This window comes from Bolinopsis microptera, chromosome 8, assembly GCF_026151205.1.
Source record: "Bolinopsis microptera isolate Bmic1 chromosome 8, MBARI_Bmic_1.0, whole genome shotgun sequence".
NCBI classification, from domain to species: domain Eukaryota; kingdom Metazoa; phylum Ctenophora; class Tentaculata; order Lobata; family Bolinopsidae; genus Bolinopsis; species Bolinopsis microptera.
Window position 1 is genome coordinate 13,575,715 of NC_087079.1, and position 17,473 is coordinate 13,593,187.

Here is a 17,473-nt window from a genome sequence, read left to right on the forward strand (position 1 = left end):
ATGGCTGCATTTTGTTTTCATTTTATTATATTAGGTCCTAGTATTTATTCCTATTGTCTTAAAGTTTTAAGAGAACTCACCTTAAATTATTTTGATGCAGTCACTCAGATAAGTTTATATCAGGACAATTCAATAAAGACACATACTCTGCCCACAATAAGGGGCCATAATTGTTTCAATTATGTAACTGTATAGAATTATTATTATTATTATTTCGAAAAAAAAACCTGACGGTTTTTACGCAGCCAAACAAAAAACGGTTTTACACAAACCCTAACCCTAATAATAACCCCAACCACTTAACCCTAACCATAACCCTAAACGATCGAATTTGCGTTTCACTAGCCTGTAGACTGTCTCGTAATCCAAGCAGTTTTTGCCCATAACTCTCCACTCTTCAGGGAAGCATTTTAAGGGAGCCATATAAAAAAATTTGCTTTGTTTGTCAATTATCATATTTTGTTTGATGAATTCTTATTGCATTCTGAGTATTTAGCAGTCAAACACTTTTTTTTCCAATTCATAAGATCAATACAGAAATTCTACCAATACTCTGAATGAGTTTTGATACAATTATAAACTAGATGCAGAATCCACAAGCTTTTTTACAGTGATGTGACATCCAGTCTTTGGATGCACTGCAGTCGCCTCTGTTTGCAAATTCTTCACAAGCTGAGAAGTTGTCTCCACATTCTGAAATATTTTTGTTTCAATAGGCTTATTTCTGGTAAATTGCATTTTGAAATCTCATTTTACCCAAACATGATAATATAATTCAATGTTTTTGTTTTTCAATTAGACCTCGTTACCCATTTCATCTTGCAGTAATAGAAATAGTTCATTTGATTTCAATATCCAAGATTTGTAATTTTTGGGTTACTCACCACACTGATGGCATGATTTTGGACATTTTTCAAACATGTCTGACCATGGGTAGTGAGTATAACATTCTCCAGCTTTGGCTAATTGTGGGCACTTGTCGTCTTTATCTTTACATGCCTCAGAAGCTGAAATATTGCATTGTAATAAGTATAAGTACAGCAGGACTATACTACTAGTATAGAATGAAGCAAACTATATAATATCACATTTTATATGATTTCTCTGATATGGGCTTGTTTTGTGATGGGTTCAAGAAGACACAAATTAATAGATAAGTAGGAAAAGTGTCAATGTGTTAACTTACAGCACTGTTTGCACGATTTTCTACATTGTCTCAGCAACCATCCTGGATTCTCTGCACACTGGTTATTTTCTGTCCAGCTAGGACAGTCTTTGTGGTTGTCTCCACAGAGACACTGATGACAGGATAGAGGACATTCCTCGAAGATGGCGTCCCAATCACGGGCTGTGTAGCATTCCCCTGCTAGTGCTCGCTGTGGGCAATCACTACTCTTGTCTTTGCAGTCTAAAGGTAAAGTTTAATATAATTTTGATGTTCAGTCACGTTGCACTTTTCAATATAGGAAACACACAAATTTGTACGTAAAATGTCCAGGGGGGGGGGGGGGGGGGGCAAAAGTCAGTACCCATACGTTGGGTCTTATACACAGCCGAATTTTATAATTACGACACCGTAATGTGGCTCTCTGCACGATTCCCAATCCCCTGATCACAGGCAATGAATAAACTCGTTATGCTTCATATCTCGGTCATTTGAGAAGCTAGAACTCTCATTTTTTTCAGGACAAACATAATTTAAATGGCCAAACATAATTCAATAAAATTTGGCTCGACCTGACTATCCAAACTATCAAATAAATGCGAAAATGAACCTTCATTTGAAAAAAGTGAACACAAATATTTTTCGATTTGACAAATTCCTTGAACCAGTGGTAGTAGCAAGTCATACCAGAAAGAATTATTTCAATTGGGCACTCAGTGACTGAGTGACTGAGCTATTAAGGCCAACCTATGGGTACTAACTTGTGTCCCCTCCTGTATAATAAATAGTATCTAGAATAAACAATGTGGAAGAATTTGAAACAAACAGAAATACTATACCAGGGCTAGGAGTGGGTTTGGGTTCAATGGTTGGTGTTGGTGGGTCAGGAGTGGGTCCAGGTGTAGGCTTTGGTGTGGGATCAGAAGTAGGTCCAGGAGAGGGTTTTGGTGTCGGCTGTGGTGTTGGGTTCGAATCATCACAGATTTTGCAAGCCTTTCGGCAGTGAATGTTCATCCAGTCAGGGTTAGCATCACATTCACCTTCACTAGCCCATCGGTCGCAACGTTCATGGTTGTCACCACACACTGGGGAGGAGAATTTTTACATTTAACCTTACTGTCATGTGTTCTATTGATATTGTTCTACAAAATATGACTATAAATACAGATTTAATTTGATAAATGCAAGATTATTTAAGATCACAAATTCAGATCTATAGCACTGAAGATATGGATAATACTAAGTCTTTGGAAATCATTCAACTATTTAAGAAAAGAAGACATTTCAAGTTACTGACCGCACTGATGACAGGATCTGGCACAACCCTCCAGCATGTAACCTGGGTTATTGTAACATTCACCCCATCCAAACCACATGTCACAGTTAGGGTTTGAATCCCTGCAATCTGATGGTATTTTCAAAATTAAAATTTCGCATTGTTTAACATAGATCTAACATCGTTTGAAATAATATTGCGAACTTATGTATTAATTATGATATATATAGGCTTATAATCATTACGTATATTATGAACTTATGAAAGCAATGAACCTTATCACAGCTACAAGTTACGTTCCTTACTTGGTCCAGGTGTTGGTATAAAAGTTGGTGGTTCGTTGGTCGGTTCATCACTTGCTCTCACCACTGGATAGTAAACATAGTCAGATACCCGGCATGTGTTGAGACCTCTGCTGATGGTTATGTAACCGTTATCTCCCCAACTTGCCCCCCAACTATTCTTGATGACGAAGGTGTCAGGAGTGAACGCAACTGCTACAAGGGCGTGGTTTGTTGGGTCAAACTCGCAGGAACAGTCCTTTAGACCATCGTATACACCTGAATTTTTTGGGGTACTTTATGGATCAATGAACTGTACATTGATCTAAGTTTGATTCTAAGTTTGTCTTGAGCTTTGTTAGCTTTCTGGTTAAAGAGTATTCAAATTGATCTTTCTGGTTTAAAATCTTGTGCTCTACCTGATTTGTATTGGAAAGCGTCTCCAGTAAAGATCATTGCTACTGACACAGGTGTAATTGCAATAGCTGAGGCGAGGTTGTCATCACCGGCAACTGCTTCCACGTACTTCTTGATGGACCTGGTAGGGCAATGTGTGGGTTAACTACTGGAAATATTATGGTCATTCTAACTCTTAAATGCCATGAAATCTAATTTTGTCATGAACGTTTTTGGCTCTGAAAATGATGGTCTTGTGTACTGGTATACTGCAATATAAAAGATTGAATTCTTACCCTTCTGTCAGGGAATTTGGTGCATCTTTGTTACACTTCCCATCCTTGCCAACATATTTGTAGTCTGAGTCTAATGAGAGATGCTTTGATCTTCTGACGTAATCCCATGCATCATTGTACCAACCACCTGAAATTGAAACGTTAGCAGCACAGTTTCCTAGTATCCAATTATAAATCTTAAATAATAATTATTGTGAATCTTATTAGTAATTATACCTTTTAGCCTATTTAGAAAGTTGTCAATAAATCTCACCATCACATCCATCATAGTCATTATACACAGCCTCGTAAGTGCAGTCCAGAAGTTCCTGCTCAGAGAAGGACTTGAGAACTCCAGTGGAGATCTTGTAAGCTCCCTCTAGAGATCCGGCAGCAGAGAATACGTAGCAAGATCCACACTCTCCTAGATTGTTTTGTTTATTAAGAAAACGTTTTAAATAGAGTCAACAGTTCAGATTAAGTGTTTATTAAAAATGTTAATTCTTTAACAAAAGTTAAACAAATGTTAGTGTTACCTTGGTCCTTGACATTAGTAACAGCTCCGGATTCTCTCCAATCAACACTGGTTGATGCTCGTAGACCCTGTGATCTTGGCTTTGTCTTGGGTGAGAAACTGTCTGTCATGTTCTTCAGACCTAGGAATCGTTTCCTCTCCTGAGCTGTGAGGTCTGAGAACTGGTTTACTTCACATGAGTAGGCTTGTTTCTCATTGCAGTCCACAATCTCCTGGATGTTGGTCCTAAAGAGGTATACTTAGTTTATATCATTTAAGATTTAGAAACTTGTTTAGTTCGATGTTTCTCATAGAACTCTTAGATTACTGTCACTCAGTTCCTAATTTCCGGCTCATATTGAATTGCTCTGTCAATGACATGACTCATCATAAAGAAGAATAATATTAATTTAAAACAAAAAAGCTTGAAAGTGAAACAAATAAAAAGAGCAGCTCATTGCAGTAAATCATACCTGAAGACTCTAAGCCTGAAGTTCATCTCGGACGGAGCGTAGTATTTACCCTGGGAACTGACATGTTGCTTGAACATTGCTGCTAGCCCGGACGGGGAATCCAGAACATTTCTAAGGACACTGGGTCCCGCAGACACCACGGAGAAACACAACACGAAAAGTGCAATCATCTCGCCAAATCTAAGTATGAAACATTGACTCGCTATTAGATATTTATACGGTTCTAAAGAAGGGCTGTAACTCACGCCGACCTACAGATGTTCGTCATGCTAATCGATTTTACAAATCTCGATCCAAAGCGGGGGTGTCACAACTGTCACATAATCTAGGGTAACTTTTATTAGTGAGTTCATTAGAAGAAGTTCTTTTATTCTCATTCGTGCTTATCGAGTTGGTTAGACACAATCACCGTCAATTAAATGAGTTACTCCGTTCCGTTGAACAATGGGAACCTCCTCTTGGATTGATGCTAATTAGATATTGTCCGAATAAACTCGCGATTCTCTTGTTTTCCCGCTAATTTAGTGCAGCAGCTTGAGATTATTGCTAACTTGCTAAATTCGTTTGCTTCGCCTCCTTGCTCCAATTGTCGGAGAGTAATTCTCATTCTCCGCTCTATAAATATGGCAGCGCTTGTCCAGTTTTTACATCGACTTTGAAAGTTTTTTCTCTTCGTGATGATGATTTTCCTTTTGTTAGCATCCGTGTGTGCAATCTCAGCTGGTAAGTGGACTTAATCATACCTTGTTTTTTTGTTTTACGTGCCTAAGATATAATATTATCACTTATGATTGCAAGCAAAAATCCCTTAATTTACAGTTGCAGTCTTACTACAAACACAACACAGTTCTTTTAGAAACTTAAAAATAGATTTCAGAAAATAACTCTATCTAAAACAGTGCTCCTATCCGGTCCCTAACTTCACCCTCTTAGTTCCCAACCGAGGAGTGCTGGAGTCACCAGGTCTACTCAACGCCGAGTTCAAGAGGTTCTCAGCAGCACAAGGCAGGGACTATGGTCCTGGAGAGATAAGGTACAGACTCAGGGTTTTTAGGGACAACCTCAAGAAAATAGTGGAGTGTAACGAGAGAGATAGCAGTTATAATTGCGCTGAAAACATGGTTAGTTATAGCACATTTCTTCGTCTTATTATCGATGTTATCCCTTCAAAGCTCCAGTTCGTTTTTAAGTATTTTTTGTGAAAATTCACTCACGTGTTGTTTTGAACATAATTCTAAATCTTCCTGTGCATTGAGTTGACGGATTACCAAATATTAACCCCCCCCCCCCCCCCAGTTCACAGATCTCTCAGACTCGGAGAGGTCTGCCTACACCGGTCTCCAGAATGTAACAGACAACAACTTCTCCTCCGCTCCCCTTCTCTCCAGCAGTGTTGGAGCTCCTGCTGCTAAGGACTGGAGGGATCATAACGCTGTTACTGGAGTTAAAAACCAAGGTTGGGTTATTAGCTGCACTTACTCAGGAATGTGATGAATCGTACTTTCAAATTAGCGTTTTTCAAAATATGTTTATTAGAATTATTTGATGAAATCACTGTCTAAGGTATTACAATTAATGACGGTATGTTTACCTTCACGATCAAATTCATTCCGCACATAGTTTACAGATTCCTATTTCAGGACAGTGCGGATCCTGCTGGACATTCTCTGCTATTGGAGCTATTGAGGGAGCGTACTCTGTTGCCACAAGTCAGTACATTTAAAACTATATCATTTAAAACACTATGATATGAAGTGTTACAGAACTGTCCAAGTGATAATTTAGTTTTGATCCTTTGTTAATTTAAATAATAACCTGGAAAACACCCTCCCAAGACTCCAGTAGGACACTCCCCAACTGGAGGGTCGCCACCTCTATATAAACCCTTCCAAGACTCACTACCCACCCTCTCTCCTGACTCACTACCCACCCTCCCAAGACTCACTACCCACCCTCTCTCCAGGTGTACTGAAGGTGTTCAGTGAACAGGAGCTGCTGGACTGTACCTACGAGACCATGTACCCAGGATACGATGGTTGTGGTGGAGGCTGGTACTACGACTCCTTCAACTATGTGAAGGAGAGTGCCCGTCTGGCACGTGAAGCTAACTACCCGTACCGTGCTGATGATGGGGACTGTAAGATGGGAGGTGTCACTAATGATCTGGGAACTGCCAGACTTACCAGCTACGTTCAGGTTTGTTTTTGGGGGGGGGGGGGGGGGGGCCTTGTTTTATTGGTGTGTTAGTTGAGAGATATCTGTTAACCAAGCTTCGTATCATCATTTAAAAAGCTTGATAAGACTTTTCCGAGCGTTTGAATAATGACCCTCATTAATACCAAAATTTATTGTTAACTAATTGTCGGACAGGTTGATAAAGGTGATGATGCCCTAGCTGGTGCTCTAGCTATCTCCCCTGTATCAGTTGCTATGCTCTCTAACGGAGATTTCTACAGCTACAGCTCTGGTACGTCAAATTATTGATTACTAATTTCTATCCCAGTTTGTAAATGATAATATTATTAAATGACTTGTGCCAACTGGTCTACAATGTCGGAGACTCCCCTCCCTAAATGCTGCACTGTAACACTGTAACACTGTGACACTGTAACACTGTAACACTGTAACACTGTAACACTATAACACTGTTACAACACTGTAACACTGTAACACTGTGACACTGTAACACTGTTACAACACTGTAACACTATAACACTGTTACAACACTTTAACACTGTAACACGGTGACACTGTGACACTGTGACACTGTAACACTGTTACAACACTGTAACACTGTAACACTGTAACACGGTTACAACACTGTAACACTTGCACTGTGACACTGTAACACTTTAACACTGTAACACTTGCACTGTGACACTGTAACACTGTAACATTGTAACACTTGCACTGTGACACTGTAACATTGTAACACTGTTACAACACTGTAACACTGTAACACTGTAACACGGTTACAACACTGTAACACTGTAACACGGTTACAACACTGTAACACTGTAACACTTGCACTGTGACACTGTAACACTGTAACACTTGCACTGTGACACTGTAACACTATAACACTATAACACTGTAACACTGTAACACTGTTACGACACTGTAACACTGTTACAACACTGTAGCACTGCAACACTGTAACACTGCAACACTGCAACACTGTAACACTGTAACACTATGACACTGTAACACTGTATAACTGTACCACTGTACCAATGTAACACTGTAACACTGTGACACTGTAACACTGATGTATTGTCAGGTATCTACACTGGAGTAGGTGATTGTCAGTGTAACTGGTCTCCCAACCACGCTCTCACTGCTGTAGCGTACGGAACTAACTTCTTCGTTATCAAGAACAGCTGGGGAAAAACATGGGGTACGTACATAACAACATAACACTAGATAAAACTACATTATAACACTAGATAACACTGTACTAGTTTCTATTTTATCTAGTACTTTATGCTATTGCCCATCTAATTGATGATATGGTCAATCTTTTAATAAATGAAGTTGGATTCTGGCTCACAATATATTATTATCAGCGCTAACTCCACACATCTACTAATTATATCTATTCCACATCTACTAATATCTACTCCACATCTACTAATATCTATTCCACATCTACTAATATCTACTCCACATCTACTAATATCTATTCCACATCTACTAATATCTACTCCACATCTACTAATATCTACTCCACATCTACTAATATCTACTCCACATCTACTAATATCTACTCCACATCTACTAATATCTACTCCACATCTACTAATATCTACTCCACATCTACTAATATCTATTCCACATCTACTAATATCTACTCCACATCTACTAATATCTACTCCACATCTACTAATATCTACTCCACATCTACTAATATCTACTCCACATCTACTAATATCTACTCCACATCTACTAATATCTACTCCACATCTACTAATATCCTAGTTTCCTAAAACAAGCTGTTCAGGTGACGGAGGTTTCATTAAGATCTCCCGAGGTCTGAGAAACAGTGTGTGTAGAGCAGGAGACTTTGCTTACTATCCCATCTTCTCTGCTGACGGTTCTGAACCTACCCTTCCTCCCACTGATGCACCCGTCACTACTGAGGTAATTAGTTAATTACATTGCGAAATAATTGATTTACTAATTAGCTCAGAGCTCATTCAAATGTATTATTAGTAATAAAGTATGTGTTATTATCAGCTCTACCACATTACAATATTATTATGTAATAATAAATATAAACCTCTCTTGATTCCTTCTATCCCCCAGGTTGGGCCTACTGATGATAACGATGGATGTCCCAGTGGAACAACAAGATGTCCTGACGGCTCCTGCAAACATGTCCACATGTGCTAGACAAGTAATGAACAAGAGTCTGACCAAGATAACAAGATCCTTGATGTGATGTGAGCTTGATAGTATCTACTTTGTGATTATTTGTTCATATTATTATTCTTGTTGCTGTAAAACTGTTTCATTGTGCAGGGCCAATCAAAATGTGCAGTCGTTTCCTTAACTTCATCGCGATAATATGTCTATGCTATTATGGTAATTGTACTGTGAAGTATAAAAATAATTGCAAAATAAACCAAATGCCCAGTAATCATATAGAGAATGTAAATAGTATCAGTTACACACACGAGTAAGCATTTCTCCACGTAAAACACACCACTATAACACTACAGTACATATTTTAGTGGTAACTAATACCACTGAAGAATACAGTCCATTCAGCCAATCAGAGTCCAGAACGGTAGATGAGAACCAATCAGAGTCTAGAACGGTAGATGAGAACCAATGAGGACGCTCCAACTACTTTGACAGTAGTATTGTGATTTAGGGAGATTGCCCCCTTCTTTTGATATAGAGTACTCTCTCACTCTGTTTCTATTGCATTTTTCTAGTTTAACGCTAGAATTTTCTAGTTCTTTTACTTTCTCACTTTCTTTCATCTGCTCTGTGTCTCACCATGTCTCAGTGGACCTCAGTTTGCGCACACGCGCACACCGACTACGGGCTGTCCAGCACTGCGCGTATTGTGGAGTACGCAGTGAAAGGGAACCCTGCCCGCCCCTGTGTCCACTACGCACTGGTACCTAGAGATACTGTAGGATCTCCTAATGTTACAAGACTTAGAGAACTAGCCAGGGCTCATCCTGCTGCTTGCTCTGTCAAGGTGAGATCTCATCTCAGTAATTAACTTTAATACATACATACATAACTTTAATAACTTAAACTTATTAACATCAGTCTGTGAGAGCTTTTCATTCATAAATCAGACAAAGTCTACATTTTATGTAACTGCGTGGACTAGCTAGACCAGGTTAGAACTTTCCCATTCCATTACATAAGTCCTTGATAATTGTAATAGATTTATGTATGATAATAATTAATGTGTATACTAATGCCATGTTGAAACGGATAATGTTGATCTACAACCGGACTCTTCACGTGAATTAACAAACTGTATCTACCATCTGTAAAACGACTGGTTGCCAGACAAAGGGTTTTCACACTATAAAATCGAACATTGCTTATTGCAATTGAGTCCCGTATAACATAAAAATCACTATGCTATACTCGTAACTTGGTAATTGACGTGTTGTGTCAAGGTATACGATGTGAAAGAGGAGGAGGAAATGAGGAGAGTTGTAGAGGAGATAACAGAGGAATGTGGTGATTCCGGAGTTAACCTCGTCTACACTTGTCCTGACTGGTAATTATAAGTCTTACTTATTAGTCTTACTTATTAGTCTTACTTTAGTCTTACTTTAGTCTTACTTATTAGTCTTACTTTAGTCTTACTTATTAGTCTTACTTTAGTCTTACTTTAGATTAAGTACTTACTTTAACAGTAACTATTCAGTAACCTCTCTCTCTCTCTCTCTCTCTCTCTCTCTCTCTCTCTCTCTCTCTCTCTCTCTCTCTCTCTCTCTCTCTCTCTCTCTCTCTCTCTCTCTCTCTCTCTCTCTCTCTCTCTCTCTCTCTCTCTCTCTCTCTCTCTCTCTCTCTCTCTCTCTCTCTCTCTCTCTCTCTCTCTCTCTCTCTCTCTCTCTCTCTCTCTCTCTCTCTCTCTCTCTCTCTCTCTCTCTCTCTCTCTCTCTCTCTCTCTCTCTCTCTCTCTCTCTCTCTCTCTCTCTCTCTCTCTCTCTCTCTCTCTCTCTCTCTCTCTCTCTCTCCTCTCTCTCTCTCTCTCTCTCTCTCTCTCTCTCTCTCTCTCTCTCTCTCTCTCTCTCTCTCTCTCTCTCTGTGTTCCAAGAGTCTGTTCAAAATCCTGCTTTTATTCTCTCAGAATCACTTTATCTTTTCTAACGCACTCTTCTTTTATCTTACTCATTACCATTGAAGTGATCTGTTTAGTATAATCTCCCCTCAACAGGTGTGAAGAAGACGCAGAGTCCCAGCTAGAAGATGTAACAGAGGAAGTGTTAGCACGCACATTCCACCACAATTGTGTTGTCCCGGTGCTACTAAGTAAGCTGTTCTACCCTGCGCTACAGCGTGCAAGTCACGCTAACTCCTCTCAAACTCTGAACAGACGGCGCGCTGCTATCGTCCACATGATCAGCGAAGCAGGCACACTTGGAGACCACTTCCCGGACACACGCGGAAACATGTACGCGTACTCCGCTAGCCTAGCAGCTATGATAATGAGCATGAGGACAATGTCTTACGAGTTTAACAAGAGGAAGGACGGTATTTTAGCGTTTGCTGTCATTACGGATACTCCTCACGTCACAAGACAGGAACTGGCTGAGTGCCAGGAGGACAGTGACGTCACTGGGGAGAAGTATGACGTCACTATGACACGTGATCTGATTGCTAAAGTGGTACACTCTGCTGGTGAGGAGGAACATGGCAAATGTTTGTACTTCAGGGATGGCAAGGACGTTAGCTATTAATATTTAACTAGTTAAAATAGAGCTCTATATTTATTATTTATTAATAATATAATAATGATTATAATCATGATCAACGTTAATTTCAACGTCTGTGGCTGTATTAGTGCGTGATATTATTTCAGTTTATAAAACACAGTCCACTATTCATGACATGATAAGCATACGGTATTATTTAATCTGGTATTCCTGCTAGGGTTTTAGTGGAAGTTGTGAAATGTGAAATGTGAAATGTTAAATGTGAAATGTGAAATGTTTTCTTCATTCGTTGGTAATTTTGAATCCAGGTTATATCTTATAGCTATAATACAACTGTATTTATGATTTATGTATACAACATCTTGTTTTAATTTGAAGAAAATTGATCACAAATAAAGAGTTAATGACGTTTCAATTGTATATTTAAGAGCTGAACAGAGCACAGTAACTTGCAGTTAATTTGGGCTGCAGTAGGAGGTAATCTCACACATGGAGTTTAGCCTAAACTTTGGGTACCTAAACTGTTTAGGGTACCTAAACTGTTTAGATACTGCTCCGTGATCACACGTGACTCTGCTCCGTGATCACGCGTGACTCTGAGCCAGTAGGATCAGTTTTCAAGCAATGAAGTTATAACTGCCCACCAGTTGTCAACTGTTTCAGCTTCTAGAGTGCCCCGCCCCTTCTCTGGCCCCTTGAAGAAACAGTTTAATGCTTGAAAATGCTTGATTTACCATAAATATATGGTTCGGTAACATTTCAGTAATGTTGTCATCAACAAAATTTTTCGTCTAACACTTATTTTAATTCGGACATTCCAACAGCCATAATTGTTACACGGGTGTAACCAGCCAATTACAGGAAGCCGAAGGATTTGAATATACATATAATGTTCACACAATTTTTAGATTGGAATAACTAAATTAAAAGAAATGAAAGCATTTAATTGGACAAATTAAACAAAGGATAATTTTTAATCTCTACTCTATAATAATCGATAATACATTTATGTTTTCATTTCATTTCAATGTTCTAAAACGGGTTAATGTTATGACAACCGGTTAAGTTCGCAAAGCAAATCCCTGAAAACAGACTAATCCCATGATACGTATCAGAGAAAGTAGATCCTCGTCTCCAAATTAGTAACCAGGCAGCCATAGGAAGAACATAGTAAATTTTAGTAGGACCTGAAGGTTTGATATCGATTAAGGTGGTTTAACTTCAATTCACTGCACTCGTGTAGTTTATCTGTTTATTAATACGAGAAATGTTACAAGCCAGAGAGTAGAGACGATTCACTGGTGTGATGACCAGTAATATTTACACTAATAAACAATCTGATAATTGTAAATCAGCAAACTGAATTAACGATAACTATACTATTCATAATTATCGAATATTACCAAAATTAACTTACCGGTTAATGCTCCTCCTAACTTCGGTTCTCTAGCTGCTGTCATCTTCCTCTACTTGCATAGGATGATTTATCTTGAAATGATCTATAACATCCTCTGTGATCCTGGAACCGACAAAACGATCTGAAAATCAATAACTTAGTTAATTGCATAAAATGAATTATTCCACGTGCAATAACGTAGTTATAATAAATACAAATATGGTTTTTTTACTTTTTACTCAACATGCACTTACCCATCATGTTCGAAGCATTTTTTACTATCATGTTCCAAGCATCCTTTACTTCAGCAAGTTTCTCGGCGGTCAGTGTTTGGTTAAAATAGGTCTGATCATAGAGTATGTCCCAAATACTGTGAGTAAACTCACAATCATCCTTTTCTTCCTCCTCTTCTTCTTCAGCAGGACACCCAGAATCCACTTCTGAGACATTACCAGTTCTGTCCTGACTCAGGATGCTCTCCCAGGTAATAAAACAAAAGTTTTTTTTAAATAAAACAAAAGTTAAATTTATTTTTAATTGTAGTTGACGAAATGAGAGTCTCCACTCAGTGTGTTAAAACATAATTCTTTGTCGACGTTTCGGCTACATGCCTTTGTCATAAACAGGACATCAGTACGTCCTGTTTATGACAAAGGCATGTAGCCGAAACGTCGACAAAGAATTATGTTTTAACACACTGAGTGGAGACTCTCATTTCGTCAACTACAATTAAAAATAAATGATTGACCCACTCATAAGAGCAAAACAAGATTACCAAAAGTTAAATTTATTACCAATTATTCAATCAATACATATCATAAATTCTAATATTGGAAACACAATGCGAAATGGATGTCTTAAACTATAATTTTGTTGTGACTAATAATCTATTGACTTTCAAAGTTGAATTTTAGTTAAGTATGAAATGCCACCACATCATAGTTAGGGTAAAATGTCAGGTGATGAACCTGACTTCCTGGTGCTTCTTTTCTACATCTGAACATCTACCAGCGTTGTATAACTCTGCAATTTCTTTTGAACTGAGCACTTTTCCAAATATATCTAGTTTCATCAGCTGCCCACCGAATATTTCATGGTTATGTGGGCTGGCAGCATCGTGTCCCAGAGTGATGACACCCCCCTCTTCTATTGGAACTGAGGTCCAAACACTTTTAGACCCTATCAGAGTACCATTATAGTAGGTTTTCATTGTCCCAGTGCTTGCTGACCAACTATGACATTGATGAGTCCACGTGTTGAGGGGTACTGTAACAGCTCTTCTCAGGATGTTGAAGATGTTGTGAATCCAGTTGTAGATACCAGCATCCGATATTAGGATCTCGTAACTGTGTGTGGACGTTTTGTAGCTAAACCAGGTTCTGTAGGTGCCAGTCAGCTGCTTCTTTACCCATGAACACACCGTTAGGGAGTCTTTGACCTGGCTCATATCAGGTGAAAACTGTATGTAGTCATCAAGAGTGCTACCGAACTGCAGTGCCTTTGTTAAGGATCTCTCTGATGCCGATATAGTGGGGATGGTGCAATGGAGGGCTAGCAGGGCTGTTAGGAGTTGCAAAAACATGATCCTGGTTTAAGATTACTGAATAGTGAATACTGATCATTTATAAATACGTTTGTTATTTTAACTTATTTTAGCTTAAACCCTAATTGTTTAATTATTGCTTGTCTGTTTAAATTAAAAAGAAGAGGACCAATCATTGTTAGTTAAATGGTAGCTATTAGCTAATTTTCTTAACCGAATACAGTTAAACCCTGATTAAAATTAAACAAAATGCCGAACGTTACAGAAAAATCTAACAGCCATGCCACCAGACCTATTAATTTATAATATAACGCTAAATCGGGGTTTCAACAACTGTAAGAGAAGGTAACAAACCACTAGCAATTATAAAATGACCCTGCCTTCAATCACGATGCTGATTATTGTTGCATGGGAACTTGCCGGTTGACAGTTGACACGTCATAACGATACAGTCCAATAAAACTAAGGCTACTATACCTTCTGATATCTGGACCTCAGACCACTGCTTATATAATATTCGTAACTCTCCTCAATCCCGCCTCCACAGGGCTCTCTGCCTACAGCAGTCTTACCGTAGTCTCTCCCCACACCATGTCAACTTATCAGGCTCTTTCAAACCACCAGTACGTTTATTGATAAAGGCTCTTTGTTTCTAGAATAATGCTCCAACACGTGCAAATTCTTAGAGCGCATGTTCACTAATAAAAAGGCTCTCAATTTTTGTTCGACTTCTAGGGAAGGGCAGGATTCGGTTCCGAGAAAGTTAGTTTAACAAAAGGTACAGTGGAGCTGCACGTGCCTGCTTCACTTATTTACTCACCAGTTGGAGTTATAAAGGCCAGGAACAAACACAGGCTCATGAACTAATAAATCCTTAAATCTTTTCACCATTTATTTAATTTAGTCTGACTACCTCTTCAAGGGAAATTTAAGATTTATTCCAAACAATAACCGACAGTGCAGGTGGTTAAAGTTCACGTGTTTCTTTGTCAGCCATCTGACCGTGGTTTACCCTCCAGTTCAATGGAGTTAATTTCATCCTGCTGGGTGAAATTTCAATTCAAGTAATGCTTTAGCTTTACAACTTCAGGACCGTTAATGTTTTGTTCCACTAAATTAACACGACCATCTTGAGGATGACCTTATGGATCTTCACTGGCTGGGTATAAAGAAAATTATTGCATTCAAAATCTTACTACTATGTCCAGGGTGTCCTGAGACATTAGATTTTCAAGAATATTTACGGAGGGGAGGGCCGTGGGGGGAGGGGTAAAAATGGGCCAAAAATTGGTTACGTATAAATATTATGTGAACGACCCTAATCACATTAATGTTGAATAAATATAGGGTCAGTATATTATTGTAATAATTGTTAGTCCGAATGTTCTAAAACGGGTTACTTTTATGAAAACTGTGTTATGATATGATATAATAACTAGTTATATTATGATATAACTGAATGATTTTTCGCCAGCTGCTATAGCTGGTCTAAGGTCATGATTTACAGACTAGTTTTATATTTAACTATGAAATAACAAATGTTGTCTGTTAATATTGATATAATACCAATGTTAGGATAATAGTATGAGTATTGCTGAAAGCACAGTGTAAGGCCTACAGTTCAATAGTTTTATATTAAATAACAACCGTAGTCTGTTAATAATGATATACCAATGATAGGATAACAGTATGGATGCAGTTTCGGTGTTACAAAAAGAGTTTTTCAAAGTGGAATCAAAACACAAAGAACTACAGGAAGGACTCTCCAATATGGACGATCTCATTGCTGCCATTGAAAATAATCAGGTTTTTACATACAGTTAGAAGACATGTACTTAATTTATGAAGAGCTGCACAAATGTTATACTACTGGTTTCATCACATTAGGTGTAAATATTGCGGAACTTTTCCAGAAAGAACAAGCAAATCCACCATCAACTACCCTTATAAAGTTTTATTACTGATCTTTAAAACAATTTAAATTAATGAGGACTACATTCGGTATTTGGGTTCAAACACTTAGCTATTATACAGTATCTAGTAGATTGACATGACGTAGAAATTTTAAAAATCGTATAATTTAAATCTATATTAGTCACAAATTAACATGTCACGTGACTATGACTTCCTCCTCTTAGGACCTGGACAGTAATTGGTATCTGAACCAAGTTAAGACAGAACTGACCAATATCTCCGTATCACACAAAGACTGGCATGGTTCCATCAGTAGATTTGGGAAAGTTATTGATAAACAACTCACTGAGAATGTATCTTTCTTCACCAACAGGTTTGCTTGCTTTTATTAATTGTTAGTTACTCGGACACTCGGTGGTTAATTTTCAATAATTTAAGTTTGATCAGTGCTGATGGTAGTCTCAAAGACTAGAACTGTTATTATCATCGTGTTATGATACAGGGTGGGCCAAAAGTCAGTACCCATACGTTGGCCTTAATAGCTCCGCCGTGTTTTATATTTGAGAGCTGTTGCTTTGCAGATGGCATACTGTACTTACTGGTTCGAGGATTCCGTCGTCAAAATTTGAAAATTCGAATATTTTAGACCACGCCCATTCAATATTAAAACACCTATATTGTTTTCTCTGAACATGCTGAACGCCTAATTTTTTCAGAGACGGTAGATTATCAAATGTTGCATATGATCTGAAAACATAAGGCAAAACGGATTAGAAATGACGAAGTTATCAAGCATTTTCTGTATCTCGTTAACAAAATTGACTGGGTGATTATGTGACACCGTGACACGACACCTTAATTGGGCACCCTTAACAATTCCCATAATGTTTAACGGGGTAGTTACCGGGGGCACCTTATCACGTGATTAGGTAAACCAATCACCTGATCACACGTAATGAATAAACTCGTTATGCTTCATATCTCGGTCATCTGAGAAGCTACAGTTCTAATTCTTTCAGGACAAACGTAATTCGAATGGCCAAACACAATTCAATAACATTTAGCTTGATCCGACTATCCAAACTATCAAATAAATGTGAAAATGAACCTCCATTTGAAAAAAAATGAACGCGAATATTTTTCGAGTTGACAAAGTCCTCGAACCAGTGGTGGTACTAAGTCATACCAGAAAGAAGTATTTAAATTGGGCACTCAGTGACTGAGCTATAAAGGCCAACGTATGGGTACTGACTTTTGGCCCACCCTGTATTATTTGAAGGGTTTCGTTTCGTTCTAAGTTCAAAGTACTGAATTGTAATTGTGAAC

General features: G+C 38.3%; 5 protein-coding genes across 7 annotated transcripts in view; 3 read left to right on the plus strand and 2 right to left on the minus strand.

Moving 5' to 3' along the window:
- LOC134820056 (E3 ubiquitin-protein ligase RMND5A-like) overlaps positions 1 to 17,473 on the plus strand; it is a 79,442-nt gene that overhangs the window by 14,979 nt on the left and 46,990 nt on the right. The window contains exons 2-3 of one of the 3 annotated variants that reach the window (XM_063830245.1): positions 15,914 to 16,039; positions 16,372 to 16,520. The exons of the other annotated variants lie outside the window; for them this stretch is intronic. Of the exons in view, the coding sequence (XP_063686315.1) occupies positions 15,923 to 16,039; positions 16,372 to 16,520 (266 nt within the window). The 5' untranslated portion in view covers positions 15,914 to 15,922. The remainder of the gene's footprint in view (positions 1 to 15,913; positions 16,040 to 16,371; positions 16,521 to 17,473) is intronic. 3 annotated transcript variants of the gene reach the window in all.
- On the minus strand, positions 508 to 4,565 carry LOC134819962 (uncharacterized). Its single transcript, XM_063830129.1, has 11 exons — positions 4,381 to 4,565; positions 3,930 to 4,153; positions 3,668 to 3,817; positions 3,415 to 3,541; positions 3,142 to 3,260; positions 2,747 to 3,001; positions 2,463 to 2,570; positions 2,005 to 2,250; positions 1,187 to 1,408; positions 885 to 1,007; positions 508 to 693 (listed from the first exon to the last, which is right to left on the minus strand). Exons 1-11 carry the CDS (start codon positions 4,548 to 4,550, stop codon positions 581 to 583), a joined length of 1,857 nt encoding a protein of 618 aa, XP_063686199.1. The 5' UTR covers positions 4,551 to 4,565; the 3' UTR covers positions 508 to 580.
- LOC134819450 (uncharacterized) lies at positions 4,969 to 8,885 on the plus strand. Its single transcript, XM_063829406.1, has 9 exons — positions 4,969 to 5,103; positions 5,314 to 5,501; positions 5,677 to 5,836; positions 6,021 to 6,089; positions 6,344 to 6,576; positions 6,751 to 6,847; positions 7,661 to 7,777; positions 8,381 to 8,520; positions 8,686 to 8,885. Exons 1-9 carry the CDS (start codon positions 5,058 to 5,060, stop codon positions 8,770 to 8,772), a joined length of 1,137 nt encoding a protein of 378 aa, XP_063685476.1. The 5' UTR covers positions 4,969 to 5,057; the 3' UTR covers positions 8,773 to 8,885.
- LOC134820164 (uncharacterized) lies at positions 9,386 to 11,660 on the plus strand. The gene is made up of 3 exons (XM_063830386.1): positions 9,386 to 9,592; positions 10,029 to 10,132; positions 10,796 to 11,660. Exons 1-3 carry the CDS (start codon positions 9,386 to 9,388, stop codon positions 11,316 to 11,318), a joined length of 834 nt encoding a protein of 277 aa, XP_063686456.1. The 3' UTR covers positions 11,319 to 11,660.
- LOC134820165 (pentraxin-related protein PTX3-like) lies at positions 13,646 to 14,272 on the minus strand. Its single transcript, XM_063830387.1, has one exon. It carries the CDS (start codon positions 14,270 to 14,272, stop codon positions 13,646 to 13,648), a length of 627 nt encoding a protein of 208 aa, XP_063686457.1.

Excerpts from the sequence above, each read along its gene's own strand:
- LOC134819962 (XM_063830129.1), bottom strand. The coding sequence starts at position 4,550 with ATGATTGCACTTTTCGTGTTGTGTTTCTCCGTGGTGTCTGCGGGACCC. Across the intron at positions 3,542-3,667 it reads TGACTATGATGGATGTGATG|GTGGTTGGTACAATGATGCA; the intron begins GTGAGATTTATT and ends TTTCAATTTCAG. Across the intron at positions 2,251-2,462 it reads CAGATCCTGTCATCAGTGCG|TGTGTGGTGACAACCATGAA; the intron begins GTCAGTAACTTG and ends TCTCCTCCCCAG.
- LOC134820164 (XM_063830386.1), top strand. The coding sequence starts at position 9,386 with ATGTCTCAGTGGACCTCAGTTTGCGCACACGCGCACACCGACTACGGG. Across the intron at positions 9,593-10,028 it reads CTGCTGCTTGCTCTGTCAAG|GTATACGATGTGAAAGAGGA; the intron begins GTGAGATCTCAT and ends TGTTGTGTCAAG. Across the intron at positions 10,133-10,795 it reads GTCTACACTTGTCCTGACTG|GTGTGAAGAAGACGCAGAGT; the intron begins GTAATTATAAGT and ends TCCCCTCAACAG.
- LOC134819450 (XM_063829406.1), top strand. The coding sequence starts at position 5,058 with ATGATGATTTTCCTTTTGTTAGCATCCGTGTGTGCAATCTCAGCTG. Across the intron at positions 5,502-5,676 it reads ATAATTGCGCTGAAAACATG|TTCACAGATCTCTCAGACTC; the intron begins GTTAGTTATAGC and ends CCCCCCCCCCAG. Across the intron at positions 5,837-6,020 it reads TACTGGAGTTAAAAACCAAG|GACAGTGCGGATCCTGCTGG; the intron begins GTTGGGTTATTA and ends TTCCTATTTCAG.
- LOC134820165 (XM_063830387.1), bottom strand. The coding sequence starts at position 14,272 with ATGTTTTTGCAACTCCTAACAGCCCTGCTAGCCCTCCATTGCACCATC.